Source organism: Lipophrys pholis, assembly GCF_963383615.2.
Source record: "Lipophrys pholis genome assembly, chromosome: 8".
NCBI lineage: Eukaryota > Metazoa > Chordata > Actinopteri > Blenniiformes > Blenniidae > Lipophrys > Lipophrys pholis.
In genome coordinates, this window is record NC_137630.1 from 1,734,246 (window position 1) to 1,758,249 (window position 24,004).

General features: G+C 48.6%; 1 protein-coding gene across 5 annotated transcripts in view; it reads right to left on the minus strand.

Annotated features, from left to right (window-relative positions):
- Nucleotides 1-264: 264 nt before the first annotated feature.
- Nucleotides 265-24,004, minus strand: part of prkcz (protein kinase C, zeta) — a 125,267-nt gene continuing 101,527 nt past the window's right edge. For 3 of the 5 annotated variants that reach the window (XM_080468914.1, XM_080468916.1, XM_080468915.1), the window contains one exon: nucleotides 655-1,220. In XM_080468914.1, coding sequence (XP_080325040.1) covers nucleotides 1,133-1,220 — 88 coding nt within the window. In that variant the 3' untranslated portion in view covers nucleotides 655-1,132. Of the gene's footprint in view, nucleotides 1,221-24,004 lie in introns of all 5 variants that reach the window. The other 2 variants (XM_080468917.1, XM_080468918.1) reach the window with 2 other exon arrangements.

Consider the following 24,004-nt stretch of genomic DNA (forward strand, 5'->3'; position numbering starts at 1 on the left):
TGACGAATATTTCTATTTATATGAATATAGTATTTATCTAAATCTATAAATACTATATTTAGGGATTTAAGATCAATTCCATCATTATGCATCATTTTGTTTGTGGTAACTTCAGGTTAGTTTTCTGGAAATATCCAATGATTTATCAGTAAATGTTTCTAATCTTTAACATTGAATAAGCTGTGAAATGAGTGTGTATTCATCATGTTCTTGTAGTTACACTCTCGGACAGTTTAACATAAACTCAGTCTCATTAGTATTTTTGGTAAAAATCATTTCACATGTTCTAAAATCAACATGAACACAAACTGGCAGTCCGTTTGGCTAAAAAAGATGGATGTGAAGGAGTCTGGAGGAGCGAAGCAGCTTCAGGTGAAGGAACCCAACCGTGACACAAACACGGACCAGACATGTTAATGCTAATCATGTGAACGTTGAGGCACTTCTTAAAGAAAAAGGTGTCTCCTGGTCGGTAGCCCCGCCCCCTTCCGCCCCCTCCACTGTCCATAAGGATTAGAAAAGACAAGAGAAGCAGTTATGGATGAAAATGTGACATTTGCATCAATAAAAAGGCATCATCAATTTTGGATCTAGTACCGACAATATTATACATAATAACTTATTTTTTCTTTTATCATTATACATTCTTGTTTTGTGTGAATGCCCCGCCCCCCCCCCCCCATCAGATAAAAAACATTTGAAAATTAAAAAAAAAGTGCAGAAAGAAAAGGTGGCGCTGTGGAGCAGAAGGTTTGTCCCGCTGTGCTCATGACGGGCGGGCGGAGGTGTGCTCATGACGGCAGGCACACCATGGATGTCTGGCTTCTGAAATGAGCTGCGGACATTCAGAGGACGACAGAGACGACAGAGAAAGAAAACCAGCGGCCGGAGAAAGACCGCGGAGCTTCGTCAGTCTGCGGCCCCACTAAACATTCAGCAGGTCCAGGAGGGAATCTCCCCTCCGTTAGTGATGGGTCCACAGTGTGTCCTCCCTGCTCCTTGTCCCTCCTCCTCCTCCTCCTGCTCCTCCTCCTCCTCCTGCTCCTCCTCGCCGTTCAGAGTTGACGTGCAGGTGGCTTCTGGCTGAGACGGCAGCGTGGACAGACAGTAGGTGGGCGACGCGCTCTCTCCTTCATACGCTCTCCTCTGTGGACAGCAGCAGGGGGTTGATGTACTCAAATCCCTCAAACTCCGACTGGTCTATTCTCTTGATGACGTCCCTGAGGGGAGGAGAAAAGTAGTTTTAGCATTGTGCAAACCCAGATAAACACACCTGTCTCACCTGTCAACATCAGCATGAACCGATGTACAGAGGAGCTGGTTTACTAAGATCCTGGAGAAAACAGTCGCTCTCAAACACTGTCTTGACTTGTTCTTCGGACCTGTTCACTTGTAAAATGTACACAAACCAACAGCACTGTGTGTGTGTGTGTGTGTGTGTGTGTGTGTGTGTGTGTGTGTGTGTGTGTGTGTGTGTGTGTGTGTGTGTGTGTGTGTGTGTGTGTGTGTGTGTGTGTGTGTGTGTGTGTGTGTGTGTGTGTGTGTGTGTGTGTGTGTGTGTGTGTGTGTGTGTGTGTGTGTGTGTGTGTGTGTGTGTGTGTGTGTGTGTGTGTGTGTGTGTGTGTGATTCAGCTTGGATTGAAAGAAGCGTCTTGTTTGCGAGAACGATCTGCTGGTGAAGGAATCGTTCCTGTGGTTGGCTTCACTTCTCCATGCAGAGCCTCCAGATAGGACAGAAGAGGGTCGATGTGTTGGTGGAGGAAGTTATCAAACATATCAGAGACCCAGAAAATAAATCACAATCAGAACAAAACAAATTGATGTGGGAGTTGATCTGTCACAGAGTCAAAGCTGTGGGAAAGAGCCGAGGAACAGGCCTCCTGCCCGGATCTGTCTGCACTCTGCTTTCTCTCCTATCCTCTCACCCTGCTGGTTCTGCAGGTTCCTCTCACCCTGCTGGTTCTGCAGGTTCCTCTCACCCTGACTGGTTCTGCAGGTTCCTCTCACCCTGACTGGTTGTGCTGGTTCCTCTCACCCTGCTGGTTCTGCAGGTTCCTCTCACCCTGCTGGTTCTGCAGGTTCCTCTCACCCTGACTGGTTGTGCTGGTTCCTCTCACCCTGCTGGTTCTGCAGGTTCCTCTCAGTCTGACTCTGGTTTCTGCAGGTTCTTCTTCCTCTGAGTCTCCTCTACTTGCTCATGGTGAATTGTTGGTTTTTCTTCTCTAATTACAATAAACAGAAATAACAGGACCTAGGAAGGTACAGCAGAAAAGACTGTCTTATAATAAAATCCTCAAATAAAAGTCACGAGGAGCGGATGAGGAAATGTCTCAGCTGAGCTGATGAGTTCAAACTCCTCATTATTTCATGTGATCTGCCAACAGTTTTATCCCAACAAGCCTTGAGCAGCTCAGTTCCAACATCAGCAAAACGTGTTGCTCAGAGACATTCACGATGTCCCTGTGCCAACCCCCCCCAGCAGGGGGCACAGTGACCCCTTCCTGGGACATCCAGGCCTGGGACATCCAGGCCTGGGACATCCAGGCCTGCCCCCTGAGGTTCCAGCCTCCAGGTTCAGCTTTTCAACATGGTTCATTGTTTGTACAGAACTATCTATTTTCACATGATTTGCCCATTTCCTGGTGGTTAAAAAGACACAAATGTCTTCTGGAAATGCTGTAAATAGAATGTATGACTCACAGTTTATAGCAATTTCATCACAAAAGTATGCCTTTTGGTACAGTAAGAAAATTAATTTCATAGACAGTCAAGGAGTGTTGTACACTGAACTGAATGATCTGCAATGTATTTCCTAAGTAAGCTGTTATGGTTAAAGTTACTCTCCTATCTTGACCCTGTCCTTCCATGCAGGAGAGATTCCTAAACCAGACCATCTCCACTCATTTCCTCTCATTTCAACCTGCAGGTTCCTAAATCCACCAAAGTCCAGAAGTTTCCAGACAAAACCATCAAACTGTTGATGTTTCCTGACTGACGTCATCTTGGGAAACCTGCCCCAAGGGATTGTGGGATATCCAAGATGGTGGCAGCTCCAGCCAGAACATCAACATTTGAAAAACCTCCAGACTTTGTCAAGGAAAGAGTCTTGAATCCTGGAGAAAGTCTGGATGTAGTGAGACTGAAGGTTTTTCCTCAGAGAATCCAGATGTGCAGAGATCCAGAGGACAAACGGGATCTTGTGACACAGAGCCTCGGGAACCTTCAGGAGGTTCTGTGGCGCTGAGACGTAAACAAACCTGAGGATATTCCACAAAATTTAAATGCTGAAAAAACGTGTTTGTCTGAGTGTGATGAGGAAGTTCGTTCAGGAAGGTTTTGACAACGTATTAGAGACGAACGTCAACAACTAAATCTGTGTCGGAAAAATGTTCATTTTTCCTGTGTGGATTGTGGGAGAAGAACTTTAAGCAGTTCCACTAATAAATCCAATGGTTTTTTGTAATGAAAATGGCCAGTCCTAATTTCTTCTTCTTCTTCTTCTTTCTTCTTCTTCTTCTTCTTCTTCTTCTTCTTCTTCTTCTTCTTCTTCTTCTTCTTCTTCTTCTTCTTCTTCTTCTTCTTCTTCTTCTTCTTCTTCTTCTTCTTCTTCTTCTTCTTCTTCTTCTTCTTCTTCTTCTTCTTCTTCTTCTTCTTCTTCTTCTTCTTCTTCTTCTTCTTCTTCTTCTTCTTCTTCTTCTTCTTCTTCTTCTTCTTCTTCTTCTTCTTCTTCTTCTTCTTCTTCTTCTTCTTCTTCTTCTTCTTCTTCTTCTTCTTCTTCTTCTTCTTCTCTTCTTCTTCTTCTTCTTCTTCTTCTTCTTCTTCTTCTTCTTCTTCTTCTTCTTCTTCTTCTTCTTCTTCTTCTTCTTCTTCTTCTTCTTCTTCTTCTTCTTCTTCTTCTTCTTCTTCTTCTTCTTCTTCTTCTTCTTCTTCTTCTTCTTCTTCTTCTTCTTCTTCTTCTTCTTCTTCTTCTTCTTCTTCTTCTTCTTCTTCTTCTTCTTCTTCTTCTTCTTCTTCTTCTTCTTCTTCTTCTTCTTCTTCTTCTTCTTCTTCTTCTTCTTCTTCTTCTTCTTCTTCTTCTTCTTCTTCTTCTTCTTCTTCTTCTTCTTCTTCTTCTTCTTCTTCTTCAAAATAAAAATAAAGAAATAAAGAAAATTATATATATATATATATATAATATATATATATATATAATATATACATTTTTAAAAAAAAAAAATTTTTTTATATAAGCTTGTCGGTGCCTGTCATGGCAGCAACCCAAGGACACGGTGGTGGACACCAGCAGTCCGGGAAGCTGTCAAGCTGAAGAAGGAGGCCTTTAGAGCCTGGTTGGCTCAGGGGGCTCCGGACTCAGTAGACTGGTATCAGCGGGATAAAAGGGCTGCAGCTGTAGAATGGGAGGAGTTGGGTGAGGCCATGGAGAGGGACTTTCGGTTGTCCTCAAAGAGGTTCTGAGCACCATCGGAGGCTCAGGAGGGGTTGGAGGGGTGTACTTCAAGCTGTGCTCAGCAAGAGTGGACATCCTTTGACCTGGAGTGAGGAGATCCTCCGGAGGTGGAAGGAACAACTTGAGGATCTCCTGAACCCAGGGGACATGTCCCCCTTACAGGAGGCAGGGCCTGAAGCCTCTGGGGTGACCTCGTCCATTTTCCTGGTGGAGATCACCAGGGTGGTCAAATAGGAGTGGACGAGATCCGCCCGGAGCTGCTGAAGCCCTGGATATTGTGGGGCTGTTCTGGTTGACATGCCTCCACAGTATCGCATGGACCTCGGGTACAGTACCATCCGACTGGCAGACCGGGGTGGTGGTCCCAGAGTGTGTGTCATTTCTAGGGGCATCACACTTCTCAGCCTCCCTGGGAAAGTCTCAGCGGGGTTCTGGAAAGGAGACTCCGACTGATTGTGGAACCTCAGATACAGGAGGAACAATGTAGATTCCATCCTGGCACCAGAACAACGGACCAGCTCTTCACCCTCTCACAGATTATCAAGGAGGAATGGGAGTTTGCCAGTCCAGTGTTTTGTGGACTTGGCGAAGGCTTATGACCGTGTCACCTGAGATGTCTTGTGGGAGGAGCTTAGGGAGTACGGAGCACCGGAATCGCTGCTGCGGGCAATCCAGTCTTTGTCCTCTCGGTGTGAGAACTGTGTCCGTATACTGAGCAATAAAATGGATTTGTTCAGGGTGAGTGCTGGACTCCGGCAGGGCTGCGCTTTGTCACCCTTTCTGTTCATGATTTTCATGGACAGGGTGTCGAGGCGCAGCGTCATGTCGGGGGGACGAGGGTAATGTCTCTGCTCTTTGTGGACAATGTCTTCCTTCTGGCGGCGAAACACAAGGGCCTCCAGCGTTCACTGTAACAGTTCACTGCTGAGTGGGAAGTGGTTGGGACCTCCAGATCTGAGTCCATGGTCCTCTCACGGAAAACGATGGCATGACCTCTCCAGGTAAGGGGGGCGGAGCTTCCCCAGGTGGAGGACTTTATGTGTCTCGGGATGTTATTCATGAGTGATGGAGGAGGGATGGTGAGATCGGCCACAGGTTTGGACAGGAGCTGCAGTAACAGTCACTGTAGGACCGTTGAAGAAGAGGAGCTGAGCCATGAAGCAACGGTAAAACTCCAGACCGACATCTCCACCCTCACTGTGGTCAGGAACTTTGGTCATGACTGAAAGAATGAGATCGGGGGTCCAAGTGGCCAAAATGAGTTTTCTCTGCAGGGTGACAGAGTGATGGAGTGACAGAGTGATGAAGTGACAGAGTGATAGAGTGAGGAGCTCAGCCATCAGGAGAGACTCAAAGTGGAGCCGCTGCTCCTCCACAATGAGAGGTGGTTCATGTGATGAGGACGCCCCCTGGTGGCCTCCCTTTAGAGGTCTACCAGGCACGTTCAACTGGGAGGAGGACTGAGGTGGGTCCAGGACTCTGGAGAGATCATATCTCTGGTCTGGTCTGGGAGGAGGACTGAGGTGGGTCCAGGACTCTGGAGAGATCATATCTCTGGTCTGGTCTGGGAGGAGGACTGAGGTGGGTCCAGGACTCTGGAGAGATCATATCTCTGGTCTGGTCTGGGAGGAGGACTGAGGTGGGTCCAGGACTCTGGAGAGATCATATCTCTGGTCTGGTCTCTGGTCTCGGGGTTCTAACCCCAGAAGAGCTGGAAGAAGCTGTGGGGGACAGAGAGGTCTGGACTCCTCTGCTCTATACTGCCACGGCCCCCCAAGCAGACTAAGAGGGAAAGAAGATGGATGATGGATGGATGGATGGATGATGGATGGATGGATGGATGGATGGATGGATGGATGGATGGATGGATGGATGGATGGATGGATACACAGACACACACACAACCATAAATTAAAGATAAAGAATATATTTGTAAGGCGTTCACACCCAGATATATATGCTGCCCACAGCAGCTCCGTCACATCAGGACGGAATCGCAGAGTTTTGCTAAAGATGAACAGAAAAGAAAACGTTGGATTGGAGGAGGACCGGCTGTCCCGCCTGAGTCCAAACTGCTGGACCAACACCATTCCACCGACCACAGCCAAGAGGAAGCAGCTCCAGCCTCTAAACCCCTGAATGAAGCCTGGAGTTCTTCACTCCCACTCACAGCAACTAACACTTTCCATGAACACTAAAATGATCACTTTGATTGTAACACATGCAGAATGAACATGAAAGACAAACATTCAAAGAAGGACCTTGACTTGTGGACAGACAAAGGAGTGACCACTTCCATCCTTGTTATAAACGCTTGTGAACCTGGACACACTGTTGGCCCTTGAACAAGAAGATCAGCCACACACTGCACAGTGAGACATGTGGACAGATGCATGCAGAGCGAGCCAAAGCCAAGGAGAAGGTCCTGGTGTGAAGAACAGACAGCAGCAGTAACATGGTGGCAGCCGGCAGAGGAAACCAGCGCCGAGGACGACTCCTCTGGCTCATCGTGGAAAGTGACGGTGAAGTTGATGACCACATTTAGTTGATTCTTCTGATTCCATGAGAGTCAATTATAAACATGAAGGATTTTCCCCCTACCACAGGATACTACACCTTTGTAGTATCTACAGTAATACCAGCCACGTTATTAGGTTGGGACTGATGTGGTGGTCTTCTCTTCTTGTTCTGAGGTACCATGGTGCATACCGTTCAACCTGTGGGCCACATGCTGCAGAAAGACACAACTGCTCAGAGAGAATGCAGGTCTGTGGTGAAGTTCTCTCACAGGTCCTCAGTTGCAGCACAGAGGCGTTTGGAGCAGGTTGCTCTTATTGTTGTGAAGGACGGCGCCACACGCTGGTCAAACACGCCATGGGGGGTCAGTTTGCTTACTAGTGAGTGACAAAAGTTTTCACCATGACAGAAACTGCTGCTGCCTTTTTTAGAACAGAATCAAACCCTCCAGTGACACCGAGTCCAGGTCCCTGCTGGTTCCTGCCCTCTTTGGTCTGCTGAGGCTCCTGACTGACTTTACAGAGAACCTCACCACTCTGTATCACTCTGTACCACTCTGTATCACCCTGTATCACTCTGTACCACTCTATATCACCCTGTATCACCCTGTACCACTCTGTATCACCCTGTACCACTCTGTGTCACCCTGTACCACTCTGTATCACCCTGTATCACTCTGTATCACCCTGTACCACTCTGTATCACCCTGTACCACTCTGTGTCACCCTGTACCACTCTGTTTCACCCTGTACAACTCTGTGTCACCCTGCACCACTCTGTATCACCCTGTATCACTCTGTATCACCATGTACCACCCTGTACCACTCTGTGTCACCCTGTATCACTCTCTACCACTCTGTACCAGTCTATATCACTCTGTATCACCCTGTACCACTCTGTATCACCCTGTACCACTCTGTGTCACCCTGTATCACTCTGTACCACTCTGTGTCACCCTCTACCACTCTGTGTCACCCTGTACCACTCTGTATCACTCTGTACCACTCTGTGTCACCCTCTACCACTCCGTATCACCCTGTATCACTCTGTACCACTCTGTAACAATGTTGTGTTTTTCTTGCCTGAAAAGTAAAATAGTCACTAATTGTGATCTTGTTCTGCTGGTCCTCCAATAGAGTTTGAGAGACTGGTTCTTCACAATGTACGCTTTATGGTAGAAGTAGCATCTGAAAGACGGTTTATTCACTTTACTTGTGACTTTTAATTTATTGCACTGGAAGCGTTTTATTTTTCTGTTCCACCAATAATTTTGTTTAAAACATGTGTGATTTGTTTGCACTACTACAGTACATCAGGCAATGTACTGCACTTTTCCTCCACTGGTTTTGTAATAACAGGAGTTCTAATGTTCTATTCATGTACGGTCATGTTGTGTGGTTTAAAAAAACCAAACATTTGTTTTGTTTAAGAAAAAGTTAATTATCTGCATTGCAAAACTCTTGATTGTTTTATGTTCATTGTCCAAACTGAGCCAAATATCTTTGGTTAAAATATTTAGTAAAACATTGGAGAAAACAGTTTGTCATGTTGTTTTGTGAAAAAAATAAAGTAGTTTAAAAGGTTTTGTGGACTCTATTTATAATAGTGTACATTTGAAATGTGAATCTTAGCTGTAGCAGCTAGAAGAAGAGTAATTGAAACAATTAGATTTATATTCATTAGACTTTTAAAACTTTAATTCATTCAACACGATTAGTTTGAGTAGAATGTGCTGATCCAACAAAGCTGGATTCCATTGTGTTGAAATGTTTGACCAATGTAGAGTGAACTACACTGTCATTAATTGGATGAACAGAAACATAATGTTTAGATTCTATGAAAAACCAAAGTATTGAACATAAATATCTAAATAATGTTGCATCAACATGTTGTTCATATAACATGATTGAAAGGGATCCAATCCACTTCATCTGAATAGATGGAAATGTGTGTCATGATTAAATTACTTTAACTCAACAAATTATTTTTTGGAGTGCACTCTGTACCACTCTGTATCACCCTGTACCACTCTGTATCACTCTGTATCACCCTGTACCACTCTGTATCACCCTGTACCACTCTGTACTACTCTGTACTACCCTGTACCACTCTGTACTACTCTGTACTACCCTGTACCACTCTGTACTACCCTGTACCACTCTGTACCACTCTGTATCACCCTGTACCACTCTGTATCACCCTCTACCACTCTGTACTACTCTGTACTACCCTGTACCACTCTGTATCACCCTGTACCACTCTGTATCACCCTCTACCACTCTGTACTACTCTGTATCACCCTGTACCACTCTGTACTACTCTGTACCACCCTCTACCACTCTGTACTACTCTGTATCACCCTGTACCACTCTGTACTACTCTGTACCACCCTCTACCACTCTGTACTACTCTGTACTACCCTGTACTACTCTGTATCACCCTGTACCACTCTGTACTACTCTGTATCACCCTCTACCACTCCGTACTACTCTGTACCACCCTCTACCAACCTGTACCACCCTCTGGAACCCTGTACAACACTGTACTACCCTGTACCACCCTGTACCACTCTGTATCACCCTGTACAACTCTGTCCACTCTGAACCACCCTCTAATACTCTGTACTGATCTCTTTAGTACCCTCTACCACCCTCTACCACTCTGTACTACTCTGTACCACTCTGTAAGTAAGTAAGTAAGTACATTTTATTTATAAAGCTCTTTTCACAGATCAAATGACAAAGTACTGGACAACAAGGTGAAACTAAAGCAGCAGCGCCACACGGTGGATCATAAAACCTGTGACTGTAAAACACCAGGACCTCATCATGAAAGACAATAAGGCAATTTAACTAGAAGCTTTTGTGTCAGTCTTCAGAAGGTGCAGGTTATTCCAGAGTCTGGGGGCTCCCGCCTGGAACGCCAGGTCACCCCCGGTTTTAAAATGGGTCTCTGAGACCCTGTCCTGAGGACCGCAGGGCCCTGAAGTGTAGGGGGACAAGTCAGTGATGTGTTGAGGGGTCTGACCAGGAAACACACGGAAGGTCAGCACTAACATTTGAACTCAGTATGAACATCTGGAAGCCAGTGAAGACTGGAAAGAAGAGGGGGCTGTTCTAGGTTCACCTGTCAGAGGTCTGGCAGCAGCATTCTGGACCATCTAGAGCTTCTTTACTTGTTCAAACCGGTGAAAACAGAGTTACAATAGTAACGCCTCAATCATCATTTCTAGATCTGATTTGGACAACATATTTCTTACTTTAGAGATTTTTCTCAGATGATAAAAACGACGACAGTGACCCTCTGATGGAGAACCACCCCGAGGTTCCTGACAGGAGCACCCAGAGCACCGAGGAGGTTCTTCATCAGAGGATGGTTTTATCAGGAGCAATGATCAGAGTCTCCTTTGCTCAGAGTTTATCTGCAGGTTCCATGTCAGCCAGGTTCTGATAACAGAGACACAGAAAGTCAGATAAGAAGTGAAGCTCTGGATCATTGAAGGAGCAGAATCACTGAATATCATCTGCATAGAAATGATACCAGACATCGGGTCAGCCGAACAAGAGCATCAGGTCCAATCAAAACAAACAGGCCCCAGAACAGAGCCCTGGGCTACTCCACAAGACGGGTCGGACACGGTCCACATTACATCATTAAAGCAACATTAAAAGTTCTTCCATTTATATGAGAAGAGAACCAGTGGAGAACCGCAGCAGAAGAACATCTCAGATTGAAGTGGATCCACTAATATACTGAGATCTACAGAACCAAAGCAGCTGGCAGGTCAAGTAAAACCCAATCTGAGTATCAACCAGAGTCAGCAGCATCGTCACGTCACTAGGAGCTCGAACAAGAGCAGTTCAGTGGACTGACCTAGAACCAGATTGAGATTAATCATAAATATCATGTTGTTCCATGAGCGAGGTCAGCTCTTCAGCTCCCTCTTCTTCCATGACTTCTGAGATGAAGGGTAGTTTAGATGTGGGCCGGTAGTTTCTCGGCTCCCCGGGGTGAAGATGAGGTTTTTTAAGATGAGATTCACCAGCGCATGCTGAAGGAAGCTGGGGACAGAGCCAGACTGAAGGGGGGGTTTACCACTCCCACCACCCAGGGACCAACAACATCAGAAATGTTTAAGAGCAGTGGAGTAGGAACAAAGTCCACAGGGCTGGAGGACCGTTTCATTGTTCCCACTAAATCCTGAACATCTGGAGGTCGACAGGAGTGACGGATGGGGGAGCTGATGTAGAGGGAGGACCATGAGCACACAGGAGCTGATGTAGAGGGAGGACCATGAGCAAAGAGTTGATGTAGACGGAGGACCATGAGCACCCAGGAGCTGATGTAGACGGAGGACCATGAGCACAGAGCTGATGTAGAGGGAGGACCATGAGCACAGAGCTGATGTAGAGGGAGGACCATGAGCACAGAGCTGATGTAGACGGAGGACCATGAGCACAGAGCTGATGTAGAGGGAGGACCATGAGCACACAGGAGCTGATGTAGAGGGAGGACCATGAGCACAGAGCTGATGTAGACGGAGGACCATGAGCACCCAGGAGCTGATGTAGAGGGAGGACCATGAGCACACAGGAGCTGATGTAGAGGGAGGACCATGAGCACAGAGCTGATGTAGACGGAGGACCATGAGCACCCAGGAGCTGATGTAGAGGGAGGACCATGAGTACACAGGAGCTGATGTAGAGGGAGGACCATGAGCACAGAGCTGATGTAGAGGGAGGACCATGAGTACACAGGAGCTGATGTAGAGGGAGGACCATGAGCACCCAGGAGCTGATGTAGAGGGAGGACCATGAGCACAGAGCTGATGTAGAGAACAAGCCCGTCAAAGGAGGAGATACTGGCCCTAATGTGTTCTACTGCTAACAAAGAACTTAAAGAACTAGTTAGTCATCCTGATTCTGTGGCTTTCCTCAAACGTTCCGCCTTCCGGCAGCTTTTCCTCCAGATGGAAATGAGTTCCTTCATCCATGGACAAGTAGTTTATGAGGGTCTGGAGTGTTTCTAGCTGCAGCCACTGTGTCCACAACAGACAAACAAGGACTATTGAGGTTCGTCATTAACGTGTCCACGTCTTCACAGCGAGCAAAGGGAGTTGGACCAAACGAGGAAGAAAACTCTGTGACTGCAGCTCCAGTAGGAAATCGCTCTGCCAGAGTGAACCACAGGTTGAATAAAACACAGCAGTGGTCGCTTATCTGCAGATCTTCAATACTTAGATGGTCAATTTTTAAAGCAAAAGAAAAGACCAAATCTAGAGTATGACCTTTCCAGTGTGTTGGACCTGATACCTGCTGCTCAACGTGAAAAGAATCCAGAAGAGACACAAACCCGGCTGCCATCGGACCAGAGCGGTTACCAATATAGAGCTTAACAGTAGATGACATGAAGTCATCAAGGAGCAGGACCCGGCGGTTGGTAGATTAAAACACAGTGAAAATGACTCTGTGTACCACCCTTTACTACTCTGTACTAGTCTGCACCACTGTGTACCACTCTGTACTACTCTGTACCACTCTGTACTACTCTGTCCAACTCTTTACTACTCTGTACTAGTCTGCACCACTGTGTACCACTCTGTACTACTCTGTACTACACTGTACTAGTCTGCACCACTCTGTACTACTCTGTACTTCACTGTACTACTCTGTACCACTCTGTACTACCCTCTAGCACCCTGTACTACTCTGTACCACCCTCTAGCCCTCTGTATTACTCCGTACCACCCTCTACCACTCTATACCACTCAGTACCCCTCTGTACCACTCTGTACTACTCTAAACCACCCTCTACCACTCTGTACCACTCAGTACCCCTCTGTACTACTCTGCAACACCTTCTATCACTCTGAACTACTCTGAACCACCCTCTAGTACTCTGTACTACTATGTACCAACCTGTACCACCCTCTATAACTCTGCACTACACTGGACCACTGTCTAGCACTCTGTACTACTCTGTATCACCCTGTACAACCCTCTGGAACCCTGTAGTACTCTGTACTACCCCGTACCACTCTGTACTACCCTGTACCACTCTGTACAACTCTGTACTACTCTGTACCACCCTGTATGACTCTGTACCACTCTGTGCTACTCTGTGCCACCGTGTACTACTCTGTACCACTCTGAACTACTCTGTATCACCATGTACCACTCTGAACCACCCTCTACCACTCTGTAACACCCTGTACCACTCTGAACTACTCTGTATCACCCTGTACCACTCAGCACCACCCTGTAGCACTCTGAATCACCCTGTACTACTCTGTACCACCCTGTACTACTCTGAACCACCCTGTACTACTCTGCACCACCCTGTAGCATTCTGACTCACCCTGTACTACTCTGTACCACCCTGTACTACTCTGTATCACCCTGTACCACTCTACACCACCCTGTAGCACTCTGAATCACCCTGTACTACTCTGTACCACCCTGTACTACTCTGTATCACCCTGTACCACTCTGCACCACCCTGTAGCACTCTGAATCACCCTGTACTACTCTGTACCACCCTGTAGCACTCTGAATCACCCTGTACTACTCTGTACCACCCTCTACAATTCTGTGCTACTGTGTACCACTTTGTACTACCCTGTACCAACATCTAGAACTCTGCACTTCTCTGTACCACACTGTATGACTCTGTACCTCTCTGTACTACCCCGTAGCACTCTGTACTACCCTGTACCACTCTGTACCACTTTGTACCATCCTGTTCCGCTCTGTACTACTCTGTACCACCCTCTTGAATGCTATACTACTCTGTACCATCCTCTAGCACTCTGTACCAACCTGTACAACCCTCTATCACTCTGTACTACTCTGTACCACTCTCTAGCACTCTGTACTACTCTGTACCACTCTCTAACACTGTGTATTACTCTGTACCACTCTGAACCACCCTGTACCACTCTGTACCACCCTGTACCCCTCTGTACCACTCTGTACTAGTGTGAACCACCATTTACCAATTCCGTATTACTCTGAACCACCCTCTTGTGCTCTGTACTACTCTGTACCACCCGGTACCACTCTGTACTACTCTGAACAACCCTCTAGCACTCTGTACTACTCTGTACCACTCTGAACCACCCTATACCACTCCGTACTACTAAGAACCACCCACTAGTACTCTGTACTACTCTTTACCAACCTGTACCACCCTCTATCACTCTGTACTACTCTGTACCACTCTGTACTACTCTGTACCACACTGTACCACTCTGAACCACCCTCTACCACTCCGTACTACTCTGAACCACCCTTGAGTACTCTGTACTACTCTGTACCACCTATCAATCTGTACCACTCTGTACCACCCTCTAGAACTCTGTACTACTCTGAACCACCCCGTACCACTCTGTACTATTCTGTACCACCGTCTGCCACTCTGAACCACGCTGTACTACTCTGTAGTACTCTGTGCTACTCTGAACCACTGTACCAGTGTTTTACTTGCCTCTTTCAGTCTTTGAAAACCTTTTCTAGATCAATTCAGAAGTCATGAGCCGCTGAAGCAGAGGAGGTTCTGAGCTGAGGAACTACTCGTATCGTACTTGTTCTTCCAGAGACGCCAGTATTATGATGCAGGGAACGTTTTCCTGCTTGGATGTGGACGAAGAAGAAGCTCTAGGTTTGGTTCCAGCTGTGCCTGTTGGAGATTTTCTCCAGATGTTGATGGACAAGGTGTAAAACTCTAAGTGGGTTAAAGCAGGTGAAGAACCCTGAAAACATACTTTAGAACTCATTCCAGTGGAACAGGCAGAACCTCCAGGCTCTGGTTGTGACGGTGAAGCAGTCCGCTGGTCCAGAGCTCTGCTGAGGATGAAACACACAAGGTGCTTCCCTCTGTACAAACAAGCTGGCATAGAGAGACTAACCCCACCCCCACCCCCAGCCCCACCCCCATTCCCACACCCCCACCCCCACCCCCACCCCCACCACCACCCGACGCTGGCAACGGCCCCCAGCAATCCTGGCTTTTAATGTCACAATGTAAATGTGGAAGTTGGAGGGTTTACCCTCTCTTCCTCCCCGGCACTCATGTCCTTTCTTCTGGTGCCAAGCCCATAATGTGTGGGAGGGAGAGGAGACGAGAGGGAGAGGAGACGGGAGGGAGAGGAGACGGGAGGGAGAGGAGACGAGAGGGAGAGGAGACGAGAGGGAGAGGAGACGGGAGGGAGAGGAGACGAGAGGGAGAGGAGACGAGAGGGAGAGGAGACGGGAGGGAGAGGAGGCGAGAGGGAGAGGAGACGAGAGGGAGAGGAGACGGGAGGGAGAGGAGACAAGAGGGAGAGGAGACGAGAGGGAGAGGAGACGGGAGGGAGAGGAGACGGGAGGGAGAGGAGACGGGAGGGAGAGGAGACGGGAGGGAGAGGAGACGAGAGGGAGAGGAGACGAGAGGGAGAGGAGACGGGAGGGAGAGGAGACAAGAGGGAGAGGAGACGAGAGGGAGAGGAGACGGGAGGGAGAGGAGACGAGAGGGAGAGGAGACGGGAGGGAGAGGAGACGGGAGGGAGAGGAGACGGGAGGGAGAGGAGACGAGAGGGAGAGGAGACGGGAGGGAGAGGAGACGTAAGGGAGAGGAGACGGGAGGGAGAGGAGACGAAAGGGAGAGGAGACGGGAGGGAGAGGACACGAGAGGGAGAGGAGAGGGGAGGGGAGGGAGAGGAGACGAGAGGGAGAGGAGACGAAAGGGAGAGGAGACGGGAGGGAGAGGAGACGAGAGGGAGTAGAGACGGGAGGGAGAGGAGACGAGAGGGACAGGAGACGAGAGAGAGAGGAGAGGGGAGGGAGAGGAGATGAGACGAGAGGAGACGGGAGGGAGAGGAGACGAGAGGGAGTAGAGACGAGAGGGAGAGGAGACGGGAGGGAGAGGAGACGAAAGGGAGAGGAGACGGGAGGGAGAGGAGACGAAAGGGAGAGGAGACGGGAGGGAGAGGACACGAGAGGGAGAGGAGAGGGGAGGGGAGGGAGAGGAGACGAGAGGGAGAGGAGACGAAAGGGAGAGGAGACGGGAGGGAGAGGAGACGAGAGGGAGAGGAGACGAGAGGGAGTAGAGACGGGAGGGAGAGGAGACGAGAGGGAGAGGAGACGAGAGAGAGAGGAGACGAGAGGGGAGGGAGAGGAGACGAGACGAGAGGAGACGGGAGGGAGAGGAGACGGGAGGGAGAGGAGAGGGGAGGGAGAGGAGACGAGACGAGAGGAGACGGGAGGGAGAGGAGACGAGAGGGAGTAGAGACGAGAGGGAGAGGAGACGGGAGGGAGAGGAGACGGGAGGGAGAGGAGACGAAAGGGAGAGGAGACGGGAGGGAGAGGAGACGAAAGGGAGAGGAGACGGGAGGGAGAGGACACGAGAGGGAGAGGAGAGGGGAGGGGAGGGAGAGGAGACGAGAGGGAGAGGAGACGAAAGGGAGAGGAGACGGGAGGGAGAGGAGACGAGAGGGAGAGGAGACGGGAGGGAGAGGAGACGAGAGGGAGAGGAGACGAGAGAGAGAGGAGACGAGAGGGGAGGGAGAGGAGACGAGACGAGAGGAGACGGGAGGGAGAGGAGACGGGAGGGAGAGGAGAGGGGAGGGACAGGAGATGAGAGGGAGAGGAGACGAGAGGGAGAGGAGACGGGAGGGAGAGGAGACGAGAGGGAGAGGAGACGAGAGGGAGAGGAGACGAGAGGGAGAGGAGACGGGAGAGCTTTTTGCATCACCCCCTCCTAGCGGGAGTGGGCGACGGCAGCCCCTCTTCTCCTTGGCAACAGAGGGAAGAGAAAGAGAAGAGGAGATAAAGTGAGAGACGCAGGGCGGAGGCGTGCGTCTTCATTTGATGTGCCAGGCTGTTTGATGCCAACTCTATATCTCCACCACGTTCTCCACCTCTATTCTCACACACACACACACACACACACACACACACACACACACACACACACACACACACACACACACACACACACACACACACACACACACACACACACACACACACACACACACACACACACACACACAGAACAATGAGCTCTAAACATGAACACTGGGAGAACATTCTAGTGGACAGACCATCGAGTTTTATTGTTATTATGGTGACTGTCAAAATAAAACTACCAAGTTGGATTGTCATCACGGTGACTGTCAAAATAAAACTTTCAAGTTGGATTGTTATTATGGTGACTGTCAAAATAAAACTACCAAGTTGGATTGTTATTATAGTGACTGTCAAAATAAAACTACCAAGTTGTGTAGAGGAGAGCCAGGGAAAGAGGAGGAATTAATATTTTACCAGTATTTCCTCCAGCTTTAGCAGTTTGGAGGCTCCTGGTCAGCCAACATGGCAACCTGCTGTTTTACTGCAGAATTACTTCTGTAGTCGTTAAATTCGGCTTTTCAAAGTAAAGCTAATGACTTTTACTTTCTCAATCAGCCGCCAGGAAACTTTTTAAAGTGAAACTTTCTGCTTTAATATTATTCCACTGTACCCAGTGGAATAATATTAAAGTGTGCTGCTCTGGAGTCACAGTGCTGCTCTGGAGTCACAGTGCTGCGCCCAGCACATGCTGCTGCTCTGGTAGGGGGGAAATAAAAAAAAAAAAAGGAAGTAAACAAAACCAAAATAAATGTGTTATTTTTTACAGCACTAATATATATCAGTCCATCAACCTGCCTGACGTCCTGTTGCTGCAGAAGGAAGGAGGCTGTATCTCCTGGAGAGGACCAGCTTCTAAGCTGTCGTGTTTCAAACCCGCTTCGTCCTCGGGAGTCTCATCAATGGAGCATTAAGACCAATCACACTCTATGATGCTGCTCACATACACAGGAAGCCTCTGAAAACCAACCCAGCAGTGTGACTCTCATGTCTGGAGGATTAACACCATGCTCCTGAAGCTCTGAAGAAATATTACTTCTGATCAAAGTGGACATGAACTCATGAATAAGGCTGAACGTCTTCCTCTCCACCTTCATCCTCCTGTCCCAGACAACATGTCTTCCTACCATCTTTCTCCTCCATCCTGAAGAGCTCCTCCTTCTTCCCACCTGGACCTTCTCTCACGGATCACCCGTCCTCCTCTACTCTCTGCTTCAGGGGTTGGACGGTGGTTTCAAGTATGTTTCCACTCCCTGCATCCTCTCTGTTTCTCCGTGCTTCACATTCAACCACATTCTCTGTTTCCTCCTGATCTCCTTCAGTCCTCTGATCCAAAGCTCCACTTCACCAGGTTCTCCTCAACCTGCTTTCTCCTCTCTGCAAACATCCTTTTCCTTGGAGACTCCTGAAGCTTCACCTGTTCGTCTCTCTCCCCACCACAGACAGGAAAGGTCTCAGATCTGATCCCTGGTGTACTCCCCGCTCCGTCACACTGACAGCTCCGCTCACTGCTGTCAGACTTCATGCAGGTCCTGAAACACTCTGACATGTGCACATCCGTTTGGTATTTAAATATCAGAGGTGCTGAACAGGGAACCTCAGGACTGTGTTGATCGGGGTATCAGGAAAACACACGTGAAGACGTTCTCGTCACGTTGCAGGTCTGTTCAGACGAAGTAGATGTTCGTCCAGATGATTGACGAATGTGTACAGGTGTTCCACTGGTTCCACTAAAAACCAACTCCCAAACCTCAGACGGCCTCTGACAGGACGCTGCTGGAATGCAGGACAATCAGGACGTCTTCAATCCGTCACGTAAATCAATGTGAAGATCGGATTGAAGCAAACTGTCTTTGTTTGCATCTCGTGAGTAAAAACAGAAACCTGGAACGTTTCTAAGGGTTCAAACTGAGGAAGCAACGACACCGCTTCTTTAAAGGACGAGAACTGGAATCTCTACTTGCTGATATGGAGACGGAGACGAGGACATCTGAAATACCTTGAAGCCTGATTCATACTCCACGTGCAAACGATGAGCAAAGCACCTCCTCCAGCCTCTTCGATGCTACCTCACCTCCACCAGCCTCTGTGTCGACGCTACGTCACCTCCACCAGCCTCTGTGTCGACGCTACGTCACCTCCACCAGCCTCTGTGTCCACACTACTACCTCACCTCCACCAGCCTCTGTGTCCACACTACTACCTCACCTCCACCAGCCTGTGTCCACACTACTACCTCACCTCCACCAGCCTCTGTGTCGACGCTACCTCACCTCCACCAGCCTCTGTGTCCACACTACTACCTCACCTCCACCAGCCTCTGTGTCGACGCTACCTCACCTCCACCAGCTTCTGTGTCGACGCTACATCACCTCCACCAGCATGTGTTGACGCTACATCACCTCCACCAGCCTCAGTGTTTGACGCAACCTCACCTCCACCAGCCTCTCTGTGTCAATGTTACGTCACCTCCACCAGCCTCTGTGTCCACACTACTACCTCACCTCCACCACCCTCTCTGTCGATGCTACGTCACCTCCACTTTTTTTGAAAGTATGAGTACTCCTTGCAGTATCAGATTATTTGTGGGTGTATTTCTTCTGTGACAACAGTAACCACGGGTCCCAGCAGTGTTTAACATCTTTTTTCAAAGATTGCCAGTGATGTTTTCCTGATGTTCCTTCGTTGCCGTGACGATCTGGTGAGTTTAGTTGCAGCGGTTGAGCTTCTGCCTCTGAGCAGCAGGTTCGTTGAGGAATGACTCGCTGAAGCCGTCCAAAAGAGAAGCTTTGCAGGGGAAATAGAGACGTTGGAGCTTAATCAATCCAATATGGATTTAAATGAAAATGTTGTCGAACATAAGCCTGGTAATATCTATTGGCGAAGCTCTTCAAAGCCTCACGGAATCCATTTGTGATGCCGAGCCGAAACAGACCGCGCTTCTTTCTTTGTGCATCCTGTCTGTTGTTGTGCCAGATCTCTTCAGCCTTTTCTCCCCAAGTTAAGTCCTAAACAAGGTTCCTGTTCCATCCTGCAGGCTAGATGTTTGCATTTCTCCAAACAATGTCCCAGATGGATAAAGACACAAGTGTGGTGAGTCGGGAGCTTTATTGGATACAGAGGACTGAGGGAAGACGATACAGCTCCCGTCCTACCAGCTCGTCTTCACACTCTGTCACCAGGACCCATTGATCTGATGGAGCTGTGTATTCAGCTTCAGAAATATATCAAGGAATAAACATCTGGACATGTGTGAATCTGCAGAAAGGATGTAGTGGGGTCATTTTGACTGAGGAAGTCACTACTGTCTTTGTGGCAACTGCGTCACCCCGCCCTGCCCTGCCCCGCCATGCCCCGCCCTGCCCCGCCATGCCCCGTCCTGCCATGCCCCGCCCTGCCACGTCATACCCCGCCCTGCCATGCCCCGCCCTGCCCTGCCACGTCATACCCCGCCCTGCCATGCCCCGCCCTGCCATGCCCCGCCCTGCCCCGCCATGCCCTGCCCGTCCATGCCCCGCCCTGCCCCGCCATGCCCCGTCCTGCCATGCCCCGCCCTGCCATGCCCCGCCCTGCCCTGCCACGTCATACCCCACCCTGCCATGCCCCGCCCTGCCCTGCCACGTCATACCCCGCCCTGCCATGCCCCGCCCTGCCCTGCCACGTCATACCCCGCCCTGCCATGCCCCGCCCTGCCATGCCCCGCCCTGCCATGCCCCGCCCTGCCCCGCCATGCCCCGCCATGCCCCGCCCTGCCCCGCCATGCCCCGTCCTGCCATGCCCCGCCCTGCCATGCCCCGCCCTGCCCTGCCACGTCATACCCCACCCTGCCATGCCCCGCCCTGCCCTGCCACATCATACCCCGCCCTGCCATGCCCCGCCCTGCCATGCCTCGCCCCGCTGCTCCGGCTGATCACTGGAAATGACCTCACTTCAGTTGTAAAGCGCTGTGAGCTCGGGGTGTAACGGTATTCCTGTTCGTCACGTACCATCACGTTTCGGTGTACGGAGTGATATGAATGAGGATGCCTGAATCCGACCCGAACACCACAGGGGTCCAAAACTGAAGTTGGTGAGACCAACTTTCTACCAAAACTCTCGGCTTTTCAATCTGACCATCGAGGGAGAAACATCTTTCCCTCGTCAGGATGGTATTAGAGAGCACCAAGCAGAAACAAAGAGACAGAACCAACACCAGCCCGCTGGACGAGCAGGACCCAGTTCGGACTACATCTTCTGTTTCCTCTATTTTTGCATTTTTGGGGGATTCTGGAGACCAGAGCCAGCGTCTCCTCTTCTCCTCTCCTCCTTCAACTGCCTTGCTGTCCGCTGCTGCAGCTGAAGCCAGGCCTCTGAATTCAGGACGCTGAATTCAGACCCGGTAACAACCAGTTACCACCGCCTCCCAGAACCAACAGAACCACGGACGGTGCTTTTCAGCACCAAACCAGGGAGGGTGAGAGCTTTTGTCTGGGCAGAGAATAGTTAGGATGATGTTCTGTTAACCTGCAATGTGTGTTTCAATGTGCCGCTGATAAGGCAGCAGTATCTCATGTTGTTTTTGTATGCGCATTCACACGCACCAACCAAGTCCAGGACTCTGGTTTTCCACCTCAGAACCAGAGGTCCAAGTGAGCTCCAGGCCCACTGGGAGCTCTGTGTGGAGGAACCAGGGTTCAGAACCGAGCCTCGCAGAATTCTCTGTCTTTCTCTTGTCTTCATCCTCTCTCATTCTCCCCCCTTCTTCACTAACCCGGATCTCCTCGCAGCCCTGCTCTCCTCTTATCTGATCAAGATAAGCTCACAAACTGCATGTAACAACTGCATGATATCTGCTGCAGAGCAGATCTGCCGTGATCACAAGAGTCTTAACTGCAGGTCCCGACCTCCACTTAGGACTCAGGTGCTCAGAACCGGGCCAACGGAACCGCCCGTTCGTTACGCCCTCGGTAGACTAACTTGCTCCGAGACCGCCCTCGCGCATGTGCGCTCGACGGACGTCTTGTTTATCTGGCCGCTAAGCAACCGCTGCGTCCCCAGAAAGAGCGAGTCAAACGCCCCGAGTGGTCGCGTGGGTCATCGCAATCCCTCTTGACATCCACCCGGTGGACACATCAGGTTATTGCACTCTCCCTCTGCGCGCCGCCGCACGCCCCTAGTGGTCATCACAGTCACCGTCACCGCATTGACCCGCCGACATCTGCCTCCGTTCGAGGTCATTACACCGCCACCCTCATCTCTCCAGACCACACGCGCGCACACACACACACACACACACACACACACACACACACACACACACACACACACACACACACACACACACACACACACACTCTTTGTACATAGTGTTGCTGTTTAATAGATTAGATCTCCATGTTAGATGTCGTTTGCTACTTAAATGTGTTGATTTATGAGATGAATCCAGAATTATTGATGAATTAATACATTTTGTTAATAAACGCCTGTTAGCTGAATTGAACGATTCTTGGTGATTATTGTGTATTTATTGTTGACAATTCACTGGTTTGTAACAGTCTGTGCTCGGATCTCACACCTTCCCTTTTATTTAAGATTGTTATATTTTATGCAGAAATATTAACTAACAAATAAACCTTTAACAAATGAGACTGATATTTTGGTATTAGCTATTTCCAGTTTATCTGGTGGTGCCCCGATTTATTATTAATACATAAATAAGAAATTTATGCAAATTAATAATTTCTTTATTAATAAATTATTTTTGATAATTTACTCATTTTTTTGTTTTTAGAATAATTATTCAATTACCTTGGGAGTTGTTAATGAGAAAATGACCGTTTACTTCCATTAATAATTTACATTTTTCATAAATTACTTCCAGTGATTTATTACTTTCAGTAATCTATTACTTACAGTAATTTAATGCTAATAACCAACCATAAATCCCAACATACTGAACTGTGACCCCCACTCTGAGGTACTGAACTGTGACCCCAGGTACTGAACTGTGACCCCCACTCTGAGGTCGTTTTCTTTTGTGAAGATTCCATGCTCATGTTTTTGACAATAAGAATAAAATACAAAACATGTTTGTATTACAACAGTTAAATCTGTGTCTGTCTTGCATATTGAAACCTGAAGACCATCAAATAACAGACTGATGGGGGTTTACAATGACTGGATATCCTGGAGAAACATGTCGTCGACTGAGTCCACTCTGGATTTAGTGGACCAAATCTCTTATGATATTTAGTCGACTCAGACTAAAAAGGTATCAGACCACGAAAACGTATTTGTTGTGTTTTTCAAAAGCCTGAAAAAGACTAAATCAGAATTTGTTGTAAAAAAGAATAAAGTTTTTTATTTCTGTGCATTGGAAGCTCAGTAAACTGTAAGTGTTGTTGATCTGACAACAGCTGTGGCGTAGTTATTGACGTCTCTGTATTTCCAGATGAAAAGCTGTCGATTGCAGAGAGATTCTGAGATTAGAACAGAAGCTGACGATGAAACGGTCGAGGAGAAACTCCAGAAACCTTCAAGCCTGTGAGCACATCAACATACTGCAGTTTTATCTAATGCCTGGTTCACACTGCAGGATTTTAAAAAGGTCGGCAGATTTCCCAAACCTAAGAGACCACACACACACACACACACACACCCACACACACACACACACACACACACACATACACACACACACACACACACACACACACACACACACACACACACACACACACACACACACACACACACACACACACACACACACACACACACATACACACACACACACACACACACACACACACACACACACACACACACACACAGCGATAAATAATCCCAGGTTGAACAGTCCTGGTGGTCCAGTGGGTGGTGTGTTGGTGCAGCCACTCGGCAGCACCAACACACCACACATGAACCCATTTCACTGGTGAACGTCCCGGCATCAGACAGGAAATCTCAGAAAACCTCTCGAGATCAAACGTGATTCCAGAGTCAACAAACATGGCGGACGAAGAGGATGCATTGTTTGTGGTGTTTTTATCTGAAGAAACACGTTTTGATACGTTGGTCAAAGGCGTGGAGATAACAGGAACATGGTTGTCGGTCCGGTCCGGCGTTTCCTCGCCACTACGTCACCTCGCCACTACGTCACCTCGCCACTACGGCA